This window comes from Tursiops truncatus, chromosome 21 (genome assembly GCF_011762595.2).
Source record: "Tursiops truncatus isolate mTurTru1 chromosome 21, mTurTru1.mat.Y, whole genome shotgun sequence".
Classification (NCBI taxonomy): domain Eukaryota; kingdom Metazoa; phylum Chordata; class Mammalia; order Artiodactyla; family Delphinidae; genus Tursiops; species Tursiops truncatus.
Window position 1 is genome coordinate 10,721,493 of NC_047054.1, and position 20,855 is coordinate 10,742,347.

The window sequence follows — 20,855 nt, forward strand, 5'->3', positions numbered from 1 at the left end:
CACAAGTTAAACAGTTATTTCTTATAGTGACTGATCACTCCTGCTGTCGTGATGGCCCCATGGAATCCCCAAGGGTCCTGGCTCGAGGAAGGAAGGAGGGTGGGAGTTGGAGGGGACATCACGGGGGAACAGGCTGGAGTCACGTGGCCAGAGCTTAGGAAGGTGCCTGACTGCACACGATGGAGACTGTCTTGGGAACTGGAAATCATGATGTGTGCTTCAGGGACAAGGTACCATAGAAACAAACAACCAAATAAAACAAGGTTTATGGCTGTTTCCTCTGTCATGCTTTGAATGGATTTTCCCTTCCTTGTAACGACTTCTGGAATCAGTTCTGACATATGTTGAGACAATTTTTGACCCAGAGGAAAATCAGTATAATCTAATTTTATAGAATTTTCCTCCATGATATCAATAACCTTCTCTCCCTAGGAAAATCGGATGAAATGCATATTGAGACAAGTAAATCTATCTGATAAATCATTTCACAGATGAGAAAGAAACCATGTGTGAAATGAAAGTAGATGTTTTCAAAGCCACTTCATTTAGCGAGAGGACCCTAATCAGTAAGTGGGTTTTTTCGTAACAAGAGAAATAGTGGGATGGAGATACGCCCACGGTTGCAGGTCCCAGGGCTGAGCAGTGGATTCTGGTCCTATTTCAGCTCCCTGGAGATTAGATCGCAAGCGTCCGTTTCAGCTGAATCACCACCGCCTTGAAGAGTTGAGGGAAAAACCGGTGAACTCAAGCCCCCCCAAACAAGCAAAACATTTACTAGCAGCATGAACCTGGCAGGGCTGAAAATAGAATGCCTAGCATCAGAAGATCTACAAACAACAAACGCTGGAGAGGGTGTGGAGGAAAGGGAACCCTCTTGCACTGTTGGTGGGAGTGTAGATTGACACAGCCACTATGGAGAACAGTATGGAGGTTCCTTAAAGAACTAAAAATAGAGCAACCACATGACCCAGCAATCCCACTACGGGGTATATACCCTGAGAAAACCATAATTCAAAAAGACACATGCGCCCCCCCAATGTTCATTGCAGCATGATTTGCAATAGCCAGGTCATGGAAGCAACCTAAATGCCCATTGACAGACGAATGGATAAAGAAGATGTGGTACATATATACAATGGAATATTACTCAGCCATAAAAAGGAACGAAATTGGGTCATTTGTAGAGACGTGGATGGACCTAGAGTCTGTCATACAGAGTGAAGTAAGTCAGAAAGAGAAAAATAAATACCATATATTAACGCATATATGTGGAAACTAGAAAAATGGTACAGATGAACCAGTTTGCAAGGCAGAAATAGAGACACAGATGTAGAGAAAAAATGTATGGACACCAAGGGGGGAAAGTGGCAGGGGTATAGTGGTGGTGGGATGAATTGGGAGATTGGGATTGACATGTATACACTAATATGTATAAAATAGATAACTAATAAGAACCTGCTGTATAAAAAAATTTAAAAAATAAAGAAAATAGAACGCCTAGTACATATCCTAAAGCTCTTAATGAGGCTTTCATGCATATGGTTGGTATTCAATTATTATTAGAAGAATATTAATACTACATGTTTGCATTCATATAGGTGAGACAACAAAAGAACACCAATTTTCATGTTTCAAGCTCAAAAAGAAACATTTAAATAAATCTTATTCTTCAAAATAATCACCGGGAATGTCTTTGCAAATAATGTTTTTTGGGAATTATTTTCAAAAGCTAATTTTAGAAGTATAAAAGAAAATCAATGTGTCAGAATAATCTCTCTCTCTCTCCACACATACGCACACGTCAACCAAGGATAGCTATTAAATGTTATACGATCTTCCAAGCAGTATTTTAACACAAAACCATTGAAACCCTGTTTTTGCCTCTCTGACAGGAGACTCTGAATCTAACTGGAAGTTCAGCTTTAATAGAAAGTGGGCATTTACATTCTGCTCACTTGCATGCTTTTGTTTTTCTACGTTTTTCCAGACAGAGGTTTCTCATTTCTTTGGTATTTTTCACAGTCTTATTAAGTAGGCTACTGTTGCATGCCATCTCAATTCTATTTAGGAAAGAAATATAAATATTCAGTTTACAATGCTTAGAGTAAAACAGGGAAGGGAGGAATTAAGGATTCATCTGCACCTACATTTCTTCAAAAAGGCAACTTGTAATTCGATATCTCAATTATTTCAAGGCAACTCGATATTTCTCCTAAGGTTTTCCATCTCTTCTCTTACTTCCCAGACCATTCCCTAACTCTGGAAGGCACGCCTGCTCTCTGGCTCTACCACAGTCTTGAGGAAACTGTGACTCCATTACTAGGCCAAGATCCAGGAGAAACTTTGAAGAGAAGCATTATGGGTTTTTTTTTTGGTGCATACATGTTGGGAATACAAAAATGTACTTGGTAAAATGATATGTACATAAATCAGAATTGTAGTCTGAGCTCTGCACTGGTTCTTGTATTACCTCTATGAAACCTGTTTTATTTTTATTCTCCCTGGAATGACAGCTCTATAAACAATAAAGTCATTTCCCACTAGGTAATTATTGTTTCAAAGCATTTCTGAAGGCCAGGAGAGCTTAATTGTCACTTGCTCACAGGAGACACTCAGCGAATACGGGTGACTATATCAGTAATTACCCCTTAAGTGTGTTTTTATAAACTGCAAGGACGGTAAGGCTCGTTGCTTCCCTAAGTTTGCTCATTTTCCACATTTTTTTCCACCCCTACGAGGGGCGGTCCCCGACTTCATGGACAACAGGGTCCCCAAGGGGTGCAGTCCTGCCACCCGCAAGCCCCTGACAGCCCCGCGTGGCTCCCGCAGGGCCGGGCTTCCTGAACAGCACCCGCGGTGACTCCCGGCGTTTCTTCGGAAGGAAGGCCCGGGGCTCAGCCGTCGGAGGGCATCACCACCTCCACCCCGGGCCACAGGACAACATAAAACGGTCACCGAGGCCCACAGCACTCTGCTCACTAATCCTCGGGCTGACTAATCAGTTACTCAGAGCTACCACTTCTCTTGGACACCACGGACAGCCGAGAATCTGACAAGCTAACCTGCCCAAGGTCTTAGAGGGATGATGGAGCGGGTTTGAATCTGGTTCGCCGTGCGTCCCACCTACAGGTGCTGCGTGGGGCAGCAGAGGTTTACGGCAGCGGCCTGAGGCCTGCACTTGTCATTACCCGCAGTCGCCCCAAAGTCGCGCTCACTGTCTTGGCTTCAGACACACCCAGCTCCGTCCGTGGCGTGGTGACACGGGCCCTCCCCCGCTCTGGTCCCCAGTGCTGTCACCTGAGCCGGCTTCTCTCCAGTCCTTCCCAGAACTGCCCCTGTTCCCCCTACCCCACACGACTGCAGGTCCAGATCTCACGCTCTTCGCATCACTGCTTGTGCCTGGGCTGCTCGGCTCGGCCTTTCTACACGGCTCGACAACTCTGATGCTGACTGTTTTAGGGGTGTCCCAGGCCATGCTTATTCACTGTGTTGTATAAATAACCATAGTGCAGTGATATTTAGTTTAGGTGGTAAATTTTCAAAGGGGTGGACGTGGTTTTCCCTAAGAACTGAAGGAAACTGTGACCTTGAACCTGCACAGCCCCGAGAAGAGTGAATTTACATTAACAATCGATTTGCTCTGCGGCACTGAATCGTGGTTATGGATTTCCTCACCAGGCCACAGAGACTCAGGCTGTACCCGCGCCGAAGGACCCTAAGAGTCATCACACGTCAGCTGAGGCTTTCCTGCGATCTGTTAATCTTTGGTATTTGAAACACAATCACCATCCAAATTTTCCTATATAAAACTTTATGAAGACTCTCCTTGAGGATTGTAAAGTGCCCTGACAAGCAACAGATTTCATCCTAAGAAGAAGAAAGGTTATCTATGAAAGAAATGTTTCGACACACCATTGCAAACAGGACCATGTCACAAGCGTAACTGGGAAGTGTCCAAATATTTGCAGGGTGACTTACACCCACTCCTCGCAGGACAGAGGTAGCACATGCCTGTACGTGTTCCCGGAAGGTCAGAGGGTGTGCCTTACCTGCCGAGGGTCTAGCAGTTGAGCTGACGTCAGAGGGAATCACCATGGGGATACGTTCATCGTCTTGGGAGTAACCAGCTTGAATGGCTCGGAGGTAACTGTGACTCCGTGTGCGGAAGCCTCCCGGGAGGTCCAGGGCGTCCATGGCCTGAGACTCCACTTCACTGAAGACGGATTCACACACCGACTCGAGCTGCCCATTGACGTCCGCCTCGCTCATCTGCAACGACCGACAGCCCGGGTGACGGCGAGACCCAGCCAAGGTCATCACGGCCACGTCGCAGAAGAAAAGAGAGCACAGGTCACCCCCACCTTCACTTACCATCTTCCATTTTCAGCATAATTAATGTGAAATCAGCACTGGGAATCGTTACGCTTGGGAAACAGCTTACTGTGTTATTTCTTACAAAACACTAAGGAAAACCGCCAACTCCCAAGATGTCCTTGAAAGCCTGTGGACCCCGAGGCAGAACTTTAAAGCATGGCTGGTAGTTACTACCAGCGCAAGAGAGACGGGGAGCTTAAGAGTTTCGCACGCTGTTCACAACGTTAGTCTTCCCTCTTTCTCCGTTTCCAGGTGATGCCTTCGCATCCTGGACTGTTTACAGCTCAGACAACCCCAGGCGTGGAGGCCGTACCCGCGACACTCATGGAAACGGCTCAAGCTATCTCAGCTGCTTCCTCTCAGCGTCCTGGAAACTAGCGCCCAGCTCGGCAATGTGCTCACATCCTTGTCCCAGGAGAGCAGCACAGGCCCGTGTCCGGGACGGTGCCGCTGGGTACACACAGCACGGGTATCACCTAAACTCCGGCGATGCCGTTTCCTTCCTTCAGTCTGGGATGGTAGTGCCTGTGCTTTGTTTGATGGTTCCGCAGGTAAAGTCATTATTTTCAAGCCTGAGATTTAATTTCCAGGTAGAGAGTCACCCTGGGAACCTAAACGTTCCAACTGTATTTCAAAAAGAAATGATCAGGCTTTGGCTAATGGAGGGGTCATAGGAGGTGTGCATGCGGGGGCCCGACCGTCGGGTGAGCTGAGGGCCTGTGTGTGTGCAGCTGATGGCGGGACACGCCTTCTGAGGTTTCTAGGTGGTAACACTTTGTGTGTTTCCCAGGAGCCAAGTCTAGAGGTTTTAAATGGAAACCCAACAAAGTGACATAGAACACTAAGGAAAGGTTAAAGAGCACGGGGTGGGGGAGAGATGGGAATTTTAAGAACGAAAAGCCCCAGTTGGGCAGGTGACGTGCAGCTGCTCCCAGGTCCAGGGTTCGTGGGCAGAGGCGGGGGTGGGCCTGGGTGGCTGGTGTTCGCCCCGTGGTTGGAGGGGACTTGGATGGACGGCCCCGCCCTCACTGCTCCTGTATTTAGGGCCCACCCCCCGGGGGGCACGTACATGTTAACACGGAAGTGTGTGTGGGGATGCTTGCGGTGACCCTGACACGGGAGGGCTGAGGCTCTGGGGGGCGTGGGAAGGTGTGAGTGGAATCAGGGCTCAGGCAGAGGCCACAGACGGGGCTCGTGGAGGGGCCTGGAAACCTGGGCTGGTCTCCCTGCGCAGGCAGACTCTGCCCTCCGACCCCCTCTGCTCCCCAGCACCCAGTCACTCCTCCCAGCCTTGTCCTTACAGCTGCCACGACCTGGTCACCGTCTCAGCCCAGCACGTCCATTAGTCATTCATTCCACTGCTTGAAATGTCACCCACAACTTCCTGAACACCCCCGGTTATGTTGACAGGTAAATAAAAAAGTATTGTTTTAAACACCAAATTAATCCTTTTCCTCTAATTGTTCACAGAGTAAAAGCAGGTAAAAGCATCAGATTTCCCCTTCAATAGGGAAGACACCTTCTGCCCACCTCTAACTGCAGACTTGGGTATGTGTCCTGGCTTCTACCTGAGATGCTCTATTCAGGAGCTAGAATAATGGCTCCTTTCCTTTCACTGGACAAATCCCAATGAGAACAGCCCATGGAGGAAGGCGCTGAGGGGGATTTAAAGGTGGGACTGCTGGCCCGAAGCCCAGGGTAAGAAAGAGCATCTTCAGGTTGTTCAGTCAGAAAAGACCAGAGAAAAATTAATGGGCGACTGCATCACCCGAATGGTCTGAGGGTGTCTGACGTCGGAAAGAGACACACAAATTCAGGGCAAAGACAAATGACGACACCCCACCACGATCGCCTTGGGTGCCTAGTGAGGGAAATGCATCTGAAACACTCGCACTGGTCTGAAATATGACATTTTCTGGAGTACAACTTCCTTTCAATCTAAGTTTTCCCTTATGTGGAATTATATCAAAAAGGCTCAGATTGTGTTATGTCATTTACGTCAAAGATCCACATTAGACAACCTGAAAAAGCCAGAAACAGTCATGCTGCCAGCGTCCATCAGCTCCAGGACGCAGGATTTCGGTGGATCCCTCCCTTTCTGCAAACCCGCCTGCGCCCAGGAGCTTCTCCATCGGGAAGAGACACTATCAACCTTGCACGTGCATTCCACAAACGAGTGATGGACATTTCCGTGAGGACCGTTCGGCCACTGCTTCCAGCTATAAAACTGATCAATGAGGTTCTAGAAATGAAGGGGACTTTTTTTTCACCCAAACAAGTAGTTGAGAAGGATCTCAAACTGGTCTAGACAGGAATTGAAATGACCTGTTCTCTGAGAGCTGATTCGTTCACTAGCTTGAGGGAGATTTGGAAAAGTGGGTGTTTTGCTTGGCAACTCAAACCACAGCTCGGGCCCGCTGGAAATGTCCCAGGAGGACGTTAAGCCAGTGTGGTAAATAACCAGTGTGGGCTGAAGCAACCAATTTCTTTTGTGAACTATAAACGCAGAAAAGCACTTAAAGTGCTTCTGGAGAATGTGGGCACCGAGAAACCAAAGAAGAGAAAATTGGGAAGATGGTGAGAAAGGTGACTGTCCCGTTGGTAGCAGAGAGGTCGACACACAGCTGGGGGCGGGCTCCTCGGGCGTCAGGATGGATGACAATTCCAGAGCAAGCATGATGGTGAGGGTATGGGGGCCCTGGGACCGTGCGCACAGCTGCTAGGGGTGAAAAATGGGGCAGCCGCTGTGACAAACCATATAGAGTTTCCTCAGAAGGTTGAAACTAGAACTCCTGTCTGATGCAGCAATGCCACTTTAGGGTATACGTGCACGAGAACTGAAAGCAGGGACGTGAACAGACACTTGTACACCCGTGTTCACAGCCGTGTTACTCACAGTAGCCAAGAGGGGGAAGCAACCCAAGTGTCTGTTGATGGACAAAACACAATGTGGTCCATTCACACAATGGAACATAATTCAACCTTAAAAAGGAAGCAAATTCTGAAACAGGCTACCGCATGGATGGACCTGGGGGAAAGTGAAATAAACTAGACACAGAAGGACACATACTGTATGAGTCACTCATGGGTCCCTGGAGGACTCAGATCCACAGAGACAGAAAGTAGACGGTGGGGCAGGGGCTGGGGGAGGGGAAAGGGGAGTCAGTGTTCAGTGGGGACAGTGTCAGTTTGGGAAGATGAGAAAGTTCTGCAGATGATGGTGGTGTTTGCCCAACAATGTGAATGTACTTGATGCCACTGAACTGGACACTGAAGGGCGGTTAAGATGGTAAATTTCATGTTATGTGTATTTTACCATAATTTTTTTTAAAAAAGGATGCATGACAGAGAGGAGCTACGATCACACGGAAACAGCTTTTCAAAGATGAGAAAAAGATAAGAGACGACGGCAGGACCTGACACGGAGGAAGACAAACGTCCTTCCTTCAGTGAGTGAGGATGCAGGGGGCCCCCCTGCCCCCGTGCGGGTCTCGTGACATCCCCCTACCCCGGCACCCGTGCTGATGTGCAACAAAGCATCCGCCGCAGCCCTGAGCCTCCCGGGTTCCTGGGAAAAGGGAGCATCGGCAGAATTATCCGAATGGTGGACGAGCAGAAACAAAGTAAACGCAGACTGTCTAGGGACCGTGACCTCAGGAGATTCGGTCAGGCGGAGCCTCAGCACAGATGCCGCCCCAGGGGCAACAGGAGCAGCTCAGAGCCTCCCTCACGCCCTCGGCCTCGGGACCTTTTTTTTTTTTTTTTGGCGGTACACGGGCCTCTCACTGCTGTGGCCTCTCCCGTTGCGGAGCACAGGCTCCGGACGCGCAGGCTCAGCGGCCATGGCTCACGGGCCCAGCTGCTCCGCGGCATGTGGGATCCTCCCGGACCGGGGCACGAACCCGTGTCTCCTGCACCGGCAGGCGGACTCCCAACCACTGCGCCACCAGGGAAGCCCCTCGGGACCGTTTTGTCTTCCCGCCCAGGGAGTGGGCGTAGCTGTCCCGTCCCCAGAGCTTGCCCGCTCCCATGACAATGGCCACATTGTGAATCCCAGGGCGAGACTGAAAATATTCCATCGCACTAGCCATACGTTGGGTCATAGGCACACTGAGAAGCAGGCAGCGGCGTGTATGAAGCGGCGACTAGGATGTGAGGGGTGAGGAGGGCCGAGTCCAGTGGGGAAGAGGGAGAAGATCTGTAGGGACGCGGCGAGGCCCCCCGGGAGGTCCTCCTCTTCTATCTGGGGCCTCCGTCTCACTCAAGCAGTAAGAGCCAAGGGGAAGGTTTGGACACACCTGCCACCTGGCATCTTCAAAGCATAAGGGAGGGTGTGACCTTGCCGGCTTTCCTGGAGCTGAGAGGGTGTCTGTCCCCAGAAACACCAGCAAACTTGGGCAGCTGGCGCTGGGAGACCCTGCGTGTCCCCTCGGGGTGGGACCCAGACCCTCCACATGGGGGGCGTGACGCAGGGAAGGAGGCTGCTCAGCACAGAGGGGACGGAGGGGACGGAGGCCAAGACGGCCAGCTAGTCAGCCACCCCGGCTCAGAGCAGGTGGGAGAAAGAATGACAGAGCCATAAATGCAGCCCCTGCCCCCCGCAATTAACCTTATAATGTTCCCGGGGGTGCAACCAGGCCAGGATGACTCCAGGCTGGAATGTGCGTCTGCTCGCGGCCCGAGACCCTGGCAGGGGCCGACTCAGGGCGGGGTGGGAGGGCGGAGGGACCCCACCTGGCTGACGCAGCTGGCCTGGCTGAGGGTGCTGACGGCCCGCATGTAGCTCTGGTTCCGGGAGCGGAATTTCGGGGAGCTGTAGTTGGCAGAGGGGTCCAGGCTGTGGCCGGCAGGCCCGTCACTGGCAGCTTGCAGGTAGCTCTGGCTACAGGAAAGACACGGAGAGAAGAGAAGAGGCTTCCGTGAGCATCGCCGCAGGGCCTGTGCGAGCATCGCCCGGAGGCTGTTACCAAACTTCGTCCTGCGGTGGACACACCTTTGCCGCACGTAAACATGCCCGACAGACACTCGCACAGACGCGATTTCCTCCAAAGCAATAGGGGAGCCTATGTGCAAAGTTGCTTTGAAGCCTGACTTTTCATGATCAGGTAGTGACGTTAGGATCGCTCCACATAGAATAAAAAAGGGCTGAAAGCACAGGTAACTCACACACCACAAGAGCGAACTGGGGCCAAAAAACCACGAGAGTCTCATAAAAATCATGGTACACACTCAGAAAAATAAAAGAAAAAAAAATCGAAGGCTTGCCTTCAGTTTTAACGTATGAGAAGTTGTGCAGATCACGCAATACAGGCAGAGAGCAGACTGAGAAATCACATCCGTATTTTGTTATCATAATGATCATTTTCTCCCAAACAGCTTTAAAAATCTATTTCCTCTGGGATCCCTTCTCGTTATTTTGCAAAATGTCAGACGTACGGGAAAACCTTGAGGGTGTCTGGTATGTAGAAGGTGCGGCTTAGCTTACGTTTCTGACTAACCGAACTCCTTTCAGGTTTTGGTGACAGACTTTCCACAATATAGTAGGAATTCCTCTTATTTGACCCCAACCTGGAATAATGTGGACACAGATAATGAGTTTATTCTTCCTTCGTATTGCAGATCACAATGGGAACATGAAATAGGATCAGGGCACAGGCCTGTGTATAAAGATGTGTATAAATGTCAGGTTGCTAATTCTGACTCTGTATTCGGCTGAAGAAGGTTCCCTTGTTTTTCACAGTAAATTCTTGATGTAAATTGTTTTCTCTGTGCCTTACTTCTTTAGAAATGGGGCAGAAGAGAAAAAAATGGGCTCAATGAAAAGTTCTGATTAAGCAAAGCCCATTTCTTATAAAGTCATTACTTTGGGTAAAATTAATAATATGTATTTTTAGATATTAATAGAATACAATTTATATCATAACTTATAATAATAATAATTTTTGTTTTAAAACCAGGTGTATAACATATTCCAGCTCCTACCTTCCTTCTCTCTACTCAAAACAAAAAAACAAAGGAAAAAAAAAGAAAAGAAAGGAAAGGGAATGGGAGAGAAGTGAGTGTGGAGCCAGCGCTGACCTTGGCTCATAAAGGGTGCAAGCCCCGCCCACGTCCTCGTCAGCCCCGCTGCTCCGGGCCGGGGTCTGCACCAGCACGGCTGCAGGTCCCTTTGCGCCTCCGTGGGCCCGCAGCTGGAAGGGTGTGCGACCACCCACAGCGCCCACGGCCGCCACGTGGGGCGCAGGCTAGCTTGGACGTGACCTCGTCAGCCTCACCTGCACTGTGTTTAGTCCAAGGTCACCTGCAGGGGCCTAAGCATCGCGGCCTCGGTGGTGTGTGTGGAGGTGTGCTGCCCGGACCCTCAGGCTCTCGGCCTCATGTTTGTGTTTGCAAAAATGAAACCTTTCTGGGTTCCCCTCTCCTTCTGTTTCCTTGAATCGCTGACCTCACGCTACGATTTCTACCTGTTAGCACTTTTAGCTTCCTTCCTTCCGATAGAAGAGCTTTCCCTGCTGATTAACACCGCTCTTCACCGTTTCAACATTCTCAAATTGAAGTTCTGAGAATCTTTAAGAGAAGGGCTGTGTCTTCTTGATCTCTGTATCCAGATTTCCAGCCCACAGCCTGGCGCCGTGAGCCGGGGGCTGACTCAGAACTACAGCAAATGCCCCTTCGGTGGTGGCTGGGTGGGACCCACACACGATTCCATGTATTTGTGAGTCTACGTTTCAAATACATTTTAAAAACCTCCCAACCATCTCCTTATTCCAACACAGGGTAGCCCCTTAAAGAAGAGCTTCCGCTATAGAAAGCTAATCAGGTGGTTTTTACAGACTCACAACAGTTAACGTTTGCTATACACTGTTATGCTGGATCCCTGCAAGCTTCTGACCCGGCACCAACCCATTCAGCGCTCGCGGGAACCCCACACAGTAGGGCCTCATTGTGCAAACAGGCAGACCGAGGCGCACCTTGCCCAGGTGCCCCCGGGGCGAACGCAGAGCTACACTCCGGGGCCGGGCAGCCTGGCTCCGAAACTCACGCGTTTAGCCCCAAGATGGCGGCTGCTGGGTCACAGGAGCAGACGGCCCAGGAGGTCTGGTCCTCTATCACCAAATGTTTTACACGTTAAAAATAAACCCAACGGTGCCTCATTAGGGTTCATAGCACGTTCAACATTTTAATAGCTTGGCATCTTCTAATACTGCCCAGGAAGGCCAGCGAGCCTCAGGAATCCCAGACCCCAGATAGATCAGGAGCTGAGACGGGGAGGAGAGTCGACGGTGGAGGGGCAGGGCTGCCGGGACCCACTGGAACCGGGGCCGGGACCCCAGGACCTGTCCCTCTCCCTCAATTCCTGACGACGGAGTTCTGCTCTTCAGAAATCCGTCTTCGGGAGTTGATACCACTTTGAAGCTCCCTTAAAGCCCCTCAGTTATTCCCTCCTACTGCGACATCCCAGTTGTCAGGCGTGGAAATACATCTTCATGTATAGACTTTCCGGTGGCTCAGAAATTCTTAAGAGGAAACCATAGAACGTTTTCTAAACTAACATGAAACATTTTTTTCCAGTTTTTTTCCCTTTCAAATGATGCCCACGTTAGACAGTCATATGTGCGTAAATGAGATTGGAAACCTATTTTGGAAAGCTGTAAGGGTGAAAAGGAGTCGTATAAAAGAGGTTTCCTAGTTTTCTACTTCTTCTTTTCCCTCTGCAAACTGTGTCAGAGTGGTTTGCTGGATCACAGGCTCACAAACCTCTTCTGTGACTCCGGATCACTGTAAAAACAAATTCACGTAACAAAATACACGCCAGGCCTCTGTATTCAGCTATTCAGATCCACGTGGGTATGCTTGAATATTTAGACAAAATAAACAATTCTCTTTTTGTCACCTTAGAAAAACAGTAAAGACTCTAAGTAGGTTGTATGAAGGAGAAATAAAAGAAAACAATTTTTTTCAAACTAAATGTGTTTATTCTAGATACAGAGGGCAACTTTACATCTTTATAAATGGAATCTGACTGGAATGGCGTGCATATATGACCACTGTCTTCACTGCATTACATGGAGAATGGAACATTCTAAACATCATTACAGATAGGGGTGTGAGAAAGTGTGTGTGTGTGTGTGTGTGTGTGTGTGTGTGATATAGATGTGTGTGTGCTACTCCTCCTACAAAATGGAAATTATTCTAATGTCTTTCATCACACATGTCACATAAGCTTGCAATTAAGTGATTTCAGAAAATTTTTTTCCAGATTATTTCCATATTTAGACTAAAAGGGTCCTTTAAGCTTTAATTGCAGTCGCAGGAGATGAAGGTGTGCTTGTGCCCTAATTACACCATGCTGGGCCGGGGTGTCTGTTGGTGACAACGCAAGCGCTCAGACCCTAAAAGTGACACTGGAGGACCTGGCACGCGGGGCCTGGGGACAGCTGAGACCTTCCCACCTCTATGGAGGCTTCTGAAACGGGTCAGGAAACAGGCTCAGAATCAGGTTCCTTCACCTGACTTGAAGGCTGGCGGGGCTCACGGAGGAATGGCTCACGTCACGTGGCTGGAAACGCACCCGGAGAGGAGGTGGCTGACGTCCGGGGTTCATTTGCAGCCCGGAGTCCGTGAACTTCCTATACTCTGCGGAGGCTGCCCTCGCGTCCTGCACTTTCCCCTCGTGCCTCGCTCGACCATTTGCACCTGCCGCTCTGATTCTGCTCCTCTGTTCCTCACGTGTATTATTATACTGGCCGGCACCCCCTGCGGGGTAAGGCCTTTGTACCTTCCCACTAAATTCTGCAGATTTCCTCGAGCGGGTGCTAGGAAAAGCGTCAGGCACGGAAGACAGCAAAGATGGAGGAATAACTGCCGGATAAAAATGCAGGGCACCCAGTTGAGTTCGAAGTTCAGAGGAACAGCAAGTACCTCTTAATATCAGTATGTTCCAAACGTGTCTCAAATGGGATATCCCTGTACTAAAAAAATGCACTGTTGACCTGAAACTCAAATTTCACTGTTTGTCTTTCTTACATCTGGTAGTGCTACAACGGAGGTGTGCTCAGGGTCGTGGTGTCGGGGACGCAGACGGGAGCGTAGGTGTCCCTAATGCACAATGTCTGGGAGTTTGGTAGAAACGTCTTAGGACACACCTGGGGGAGCTGACGGGGGGGGTGGGGGCTGCTCAGATGGGGCCCTCATTTTTCCGGGTCAGATTTTGTCCGAACGAAACATTTCAACCGTTTGATTTTTTTGAAAAGAACAAACCTAGGTGAAGTCATCAAAAGAACATCATTTTTTCTAAAATAGAAATCAAGGAATAGAAAAATAAATACCACTACATTGTGATAAACTGAGACAAATTGATACACGTGAAATGCGCAGATCTCATATTCAGGACTCAGGGAACGCTGACAGTTTCCTTTCTGTAACCCTCACCCACACGCTCATCGGCATTCTGGGTTGTCACTGTTCTCAAGCTGAACCATTGTACTGAAAGTGAAGTGGTGTCTCGTTAAAGTTTACTCCTCATTTCCTGGATGACTAATGATGTGATGGTTGGTTATTTGTACATCTCCTTTTGTGAAGTGACTTTTCAACTTTTGACCCCCATTTTTAATGGGGTTATTTGTCTTTATAGCTTTGTTTTGTGGGAGTTCTTTATGCATTCTGTATTCAAATCCTTTGTCAGATATGCATTTTAAACGTTTTCCTTCACTTTGTGGCTTGCCTTGTCCCCTTCTTATTGGAGTCTCTTGGTGGGCAGAAGTTTTAAATTGTGATGGTTAGACTCACTCTTCTGTCACATTGATATATTCTGTCTTTTTGAGTTTTCCTTATCCTGAGAGATTTCACCTCCCGCGGGACAACTGGAAATGCCTGGAGATATTCTGCTGTCACAACTTGGGGGGCAGGGTGCTGGGCAGAGGCAGAGATGCTACCAAAACTCTATGGTGCACAGATAGTCGTCAACTGAAAAGAGTCGTCTGGCCCCAAATATCACTAGTGCTGAGGTTGAGAAACCCCGGTCTATTCTGACACCGACAGCTCTCTGTCTTAAGGGCAGATGGTCTCCAACCCACAACAGCGTCATCCGTATTCTTCTCAAGTGAGTGCACGTCGGGCATTCATGAAAATAGACTATATTATAAAACAAACCTTAACAAATTTGAAAGAACAGAAATCATACAAAGTATGTTCTTGGACCAAAATAAATTAAACTAGAAATCAATAACAGAAAGATTTCTGGAAAATGCCCAGATATTTGAAAGTTAGGTCTGCAGTGACTCAATTTTGATATGAAAACAGGTTCTGAAAAGCGACCTGTTTGGTCCATCTGATTAGACTATTTGATGTCCATGTGATGAGTATTTGTTCATCTTTATTAGCAAGGATTGAAAGATGAGCAGATTATCAAGACTCCTACATCTTTTGGTCAGACTCTGTATTTTGGCAGAGTATGTGAAGCAGAGACTCAGTTTCTAAATGAAGGAACTCTACCTTTTCTCCGTCATGCTGAAAAGCTGATATATAATACTATGTAGGTAATATTCCTCCCCTTAACTATGCCTTCTTTGTAGTTACTTCCTTGTAGTAACCCCCATTTTTAATGGGGTTATTTGTCTGAAAGAGATAATATCTTTTGAGGAACTTTGGCATGGATTTGGTTTCGGTTGTTTTAAGGATTAATCAATGAAATGCCTTTATCAACTTTGCAAACTTTTTTTTAATATATGAATAAAACAGACCCAGAAGCTGGATCTCCTGCTATACTCACATGCCTGCTATCTATCAACTAAAGCTATCATTACTGTCTTGGACAAAGTGGCAAAAGATAAAATAAAACCTTTATGTGAATTAGTCAGTAGGGTCTGACACATGCTAACAATGTTGCTCACTAGCATAGCACCTCAGTACAATAAATTTCAATCAGTCAACCATAAAGTGAGTGTTTCAACTAGAAAAAACAAAGACAAAACAAAACAACATCAGTCTTCTGAATTGGTTCAAAGAGGAAGTCTCAATGGAAATTTAAACCTGTCCTGTACAGATAAGCAAGGGGAGGGAGAAAAGCTAGAATGAACCATGTTGGATCAGATTACAGTCAGAGACATCGGTATGAATTCATGTTCGGCTTGATACAGACGCAGATGGGTAGACTAAGTAAATAATTATAGATATAAGCGTGTATACCAGCTCTGCCTGCTAAGGAAACCAGAGCACATCCAGTGCCCAGATCTTGGTTTCTAAACACCATTCTCCTGAAAGGCAACAGGGATCCTTGAAGAGACAGCTGGTTCCCGGGCTGGAAAAAATCAGATAGTGCGAGTTGTCTAACTTTGTTCTTCTTTGTCAAGATTGTTTTGGCTCTTCCAAGGTCCTTTGCATTTTCACACACATTTTAGAACCTTCCTGTCCGTTTCTCTAAAAAGTGAGGCTGCTTTGAATGGCATCGGCTTTGACTGAGGTTGCACTGAAATGATACCTCAATCTGCGGAGAATTAACATCTTAGCAACGTTGCAGTTTCCATCACAATTTCTCTCTCCATTTGTGTTGGTCTAATTACATGTATACATGCTACACGTGCACATCTCATACATATACAGTGAATTCACAGATAAATGTCTCGCACAGATATCTAGCACATACATAACGCACTCCAGAGTGTACGGCTGCTTTCTGTAGCAGAGTTAGTTCTCCGGAGCTCCTACCTGGGGCGTTTTATTTTTACATTATGTGGTGGTGGTCTTTGTCATCTGTTTGGCTCACAGACGTCTCAGTCCTTTTGTTGTTGTTTGTTTAGAGAATTCGCCACTGTGACAGGCAGAGGTGGGCTCCTCTTGCAGGACTACACACGTTAACTAGTTCCTTTCTCAGACTCCCCTGGAGCCGGGGGAAGGGCACATGACCTACGCTCCTCTGATGATGCATTCCCCCAGACCTGGGTGAAAGCCAGGATCATGAAGCAGAGTCCACGCTAACGGTGGTATCTCGTTTACAAGGTCATGTGGCTGGGGTTCAGCCTGGGGGTGTCAAACCGAGAGGTGTCTGCACAATGGGGCTGGCAGGCACTGGCTTCACTATGGCAGTTCCCAGTGAGGCTCTTTCCCTGCTGGAGATCCTCCCTTATTTTCTCATACATGTCCTTTCTGCTTATTTAAAGAGCCCGCTGTTGCGTTTATGACCCTCTAAGCCCTCTGTGTGATGATGAAACTGTGTTTCATGGATGCCAAGTATTCCAAGTGGCAGCTGAAGCCACACCTGGATTTTTACAGAGAACAGCGTCCCCCAGGGTCCCTCTGGCTCCACTGAAAGGCTCCTCGGGTCCATTTTACTGAAAACACTGTTGATCCCAAGACCCTCTAAGGCACATATCACAAAACTGGCCTTACTACCCATATTTGTATTAGAAATTGCTGAGTGTAACCAGAATAGAAGGTATCCACTTAAACCTTTGACATTCAGCATTTCTGAGGTTTATTCTTTGAAATTCAATTTGCTAGCATCTTTCACTACAATTTATTTTTCCAAAGAGACACAAAATAGAGGTCAATATTAGTGAATTGTGTACGCAGAGTCCGTATAAACAGAGAGGAACCCAGAGGCCTGCAGACCAACATCATCAGTAAGGACCACAGCAGAACGACCTCCCTTAGGAGATGTTTTTCGGTGTCAAAATGCTCTCCCCAAATATGTTTACCCAGCAAAATGAGTCATTCATCTAACACACATTTATGGGGCGCCAAGGACAGAAACAAGATGACTGAATACTCGCCCTTGTTCTCAAGGAGCTTGCTGGGTGGCACATAAATTTTAATAAAATTCGATTTTCCAAAGGATATATTTAAAGAGACCCAATGTCTTTCGAAAAATCCTCTTCTTCTCCATTCAAATTGCCTTATAGTTCAACTTATGAAATGTATTTTAAGGAAAAGGTGGCACTATTGCTCAAAGGATTATGAACTAGATTCCACTGTAAGGAAAGCAGAGAGATTAAAAAATCAGGAAGAACGACGAGGATTAAGGAAAAGTTCCAATTATTTATCTTCCATGTTATGACACTCTAGCAGCACCAATGGATGTAAATGTATCAAGGTTCCTGAAAAAATCTGCTCTTGTTACAAAATGATGTGCCTGTAAGCCTTCAGAGATGAAAGCATAAATGGATATAAATAAGAAAATTAAAAAGGTAAAATGAGGGATACATTTTATACAAACATATTTATATTTATACATACAGCACAATATGGTATAGAATACATTGAAAATTTACATTATTAAGAAGATGAGGTTCAGCCAGTTTAAAAACTGTCTGGGAGCACAATAGCCAGGACATGGAGGCAACCTAAGTGTCCATTGACAGACGAATGGATAAAGAAGATGTGGCACACATATACAATGGAATATTACGCAGCCATAAAAAGGAATGAAACTGAGTTATTTGTAGTGAGGTGGATGGACCTAGAGTCTGTCATACAGAGTGAAGTAAGTCAGAAAGAGAAAAACAAATACCGTATGCTAACACATATATATGGAATCTAAAAAAAAAAATGTTCTGAAGAATCTAGGGGCAGGACAGGAATAAAGACGCAGACGTAGAGAATGGACCTGAGGACATGGGGAGGGGGAAGGGTAAGCTGGGATGAAGTGAGAGAGTGCCGTGGACATATATACACTACCAAATGTAATACAGATAGCTAGCGGGAAGCAGCCGCATAGCACAGGGAGATCAGCTCGTTGCTCTGTGACCACCTAGAGGGGTGGGATAGGGAGGGTGGGAGGGAGACGCAAGAGGGAGGGGATATGGGGACATATGTATACGTATAGCTGATTCACTTTGTTATAAAGCTGAACTAACACACCATTGTAAAGCAATTATACTCCAATAAAGAGGTTAAAAAACAGAAAACAAGCAAACAAACAAAAAAAACAGTCCGGAAGCTCCTCAAAAGGATACATCTGACGTTCCCAAATGACCCTGCAGCTCCACCCCCAGGAACGAGAGAATGAAGATAAGCGTCCATATAAAAACCTGTGCAAGAATGTTCACAGCAGAATTATTCATAAGAGCCCCAAAGTGGACACAACTTAAATGTTCATCAAGGGACGGATGGATAAATAAACGGTGACGTAGCCACGTGACGGAATATCATTCAGCCAGAAAAAGAGAGGAAGAACTGACACCCACCACAAAGTGAGGAACCTTAGAAACATGCTGAGGGAAGGAAGCTGGACACACAGGGCACGTACTGTAGGATTCCACGTCCATGAAACATCCAGAACTGGCAAACCCGCGGAGACACAAAGCACATTGGTGGCTGTGGCTGGGGAGGGATCTGGGGAGTGACTGCCGGTGGGTGCGGGGCTCCTTCCGTGTGAAGACATGTCCTGACGTTGATCACAAGGACCTCTGTGAATACACTACACGCCACTGAACTGTATACGCCAAATGGGTGAATGGCACGATCTATAAACTGTATCTTAGTAAAGCTGTTAGGAATCAGACGAGAAAAGGACAATATTTCGTTTTCTGTCACTTGTCAATTGAAGTGAAATGTATGTTCACGTGGATGATTTGGGAGGAATTTTCCAAAGGAAGCTGAGGCCCCACCCACCAGTTCACAGTGTGTTCACGGGCCCTGGGCATCACCGAGAGGGGAGGGGAGGCCCCAAGGCCGCACAGGTGACCACAAAACGGTTTCATTGTGCTCACCGCCTTTGAGGCTGTCTACGATTCTCTGGGGAAGGGACGACAACCCACTTACTTCATGAAGGCAAGGGGATCCTTCCTGAGAGGGGACCCAGGCCCCAAAGGTCCCAGAGCAGGCGCTACAGATTCTGCACAAAGATCGCTACCTCCAAAGCCTGCACGTGTTACTTTAGTATGATACATATATTTAAAAACATTTGCAATGCATTATTACAACTGTGTGATAAAATAATATTTCAGAAGAATACAAAACCGTGCAACGGTTTCTCTCCAGAGCAGAGAGCTGCCAGCTTTGGTTCTGGCGCCGTCACTGACCCAGGGCCTCAGAGCCAGCACAGGGCCTCGTGCTTTGTTTCCTCCCTTAGATGAGAGAACTTTAAGTCACGGGGCTGGGGGTGGTCGCTGAAATGGAGCAGAGCGCAAGGTCTCAGATTGCTAAGTGGAAAAATCCTACCCTGAAGCGGCATCTTAGGCAAACAAGGATGCAGAAAGTTTGTAAAGCTAATGGAAAAAGTACAGGCTGGTCTCACTAGACGGTCCGATTGGTGCAATCAGGAGAAATTCTTGCCACCATCCGCTTTCTGAGCTGTGAACAAAAAGACCTCAGGAGAATATGGAAATGGGCTTCCTTCTCCGGGCTGTGATAAACCTTCTACTCTGAAAGGACCTGCACGTCACCATCCACGTGACCGGAGACAAACGCAAAAGGAGGGCTTTCAGCTTCACCTTAACGTGCGCCCCCCAACCAACCCCTGCAAAGAGGGAGGGGCTGCGGGCCGAGAAGAGCAGAGGTTTGCAGCCAGGGGACCTGGGTCCGGGGTCTGAATTTCCCTCTATCCACCCTCGCAGTGTGAGGCTGAGTGCGTCGCTAACGTGCTTGACCCAGACTTTCTCCCTGTGACAACGACCAGCCCAGCCCCACGCACTTCAGGGTCGTGTACGCGGTTCAGTGACTCAGGCCGCGGCAAAGGTTCAGAGAAGCTCGCTGCCGAGTCATGACCTCAATCCCACTTCTCTTACCAGGGCTTCAGAGACAGAGGCGACCGCAGTATGTACCTCGTCACACCACGAGCCCCGTACAGAGCGTCAGACTTCCATCCGGCAGTGCTGGGCAAGGGCTCCGCTCAGCGACTATTCTCGAGACCATCGCAGGGGAATCTTCCTCTGGTCTGAGATCCTTTCATTGCTAATTACATCCACACCTTCTTCTATGTTTGAGATGGTTTTTTAAGCAAGTACAGAGCTTTTTTCTTTATTAAAATCTCTGACAGTTGCCGGTTTATATTAAAGGCTAGTGTCGGGGCAGCAGGAAAACATTCATTTAATGGTCTCAGAAGTGCTAACCTGTATCACAATCCCCTGGGGGCTTGCCAATAATGCAGATTCCTAGGCCACGTTCCCAAGATGGATTTAAGGGTGGGGTCAGCCCCAAATCCAAATTTTAATGAACATTCTAGGTGATTCTATGTCAGGTGGTCTACGGACAAGCCCACACTTTGAGAAACGCAGGTCTACTTGGATAGAAGAAGAGGGGACCCCACTGAGGGACCTTTTGGAGAATCTAGATGTTTATTTCATCCACAAACAATAATAAACACACTCTTGAAAAGTCTTTCCGCTGGTGCTGGGAGACAAGGTTTGTATCTGTGAGACGGGCAACCACCGAGCACTTAGAGCTGGGCCCCCAGGGCACAGTTCACTCAGCCCTGCTTCCTGGAGAGAAAGCCTGAATCCACACAGATGCTGACCACCTCCGGTCAGAGTCCAGAGCGTCTG

General features: G+C 47.7%; 1 protein-coding gene across 1 annotated transcript in view; it reads right to left on the bottom strand.

The window, feature by feature from the left end:
* DLGAP2 (DLG associated protein 2) overlaps positions 1-20,855 on the bottom strand; it is a 111,845-nt gene that overhangs the window by 44,773 nt on the left and 46,217 nt on the right. Inside the window, exons 4-5 of the mRNA XM_019921235.3 lie at positions 9,109-9,256; positions 4,050-4,269 (exon numbers count right to left, since the gene is read on the bottom strand). Of these exons, the coding sequence (XP_019776794.1) occupies positions 4,050-4,269; positions 9,109-9,256 (368 nt within the window). The remainder of the gene's footprint in view (positions 1-4,049; positions 4,270-9,108; positions 9,257-20,855) is intronic.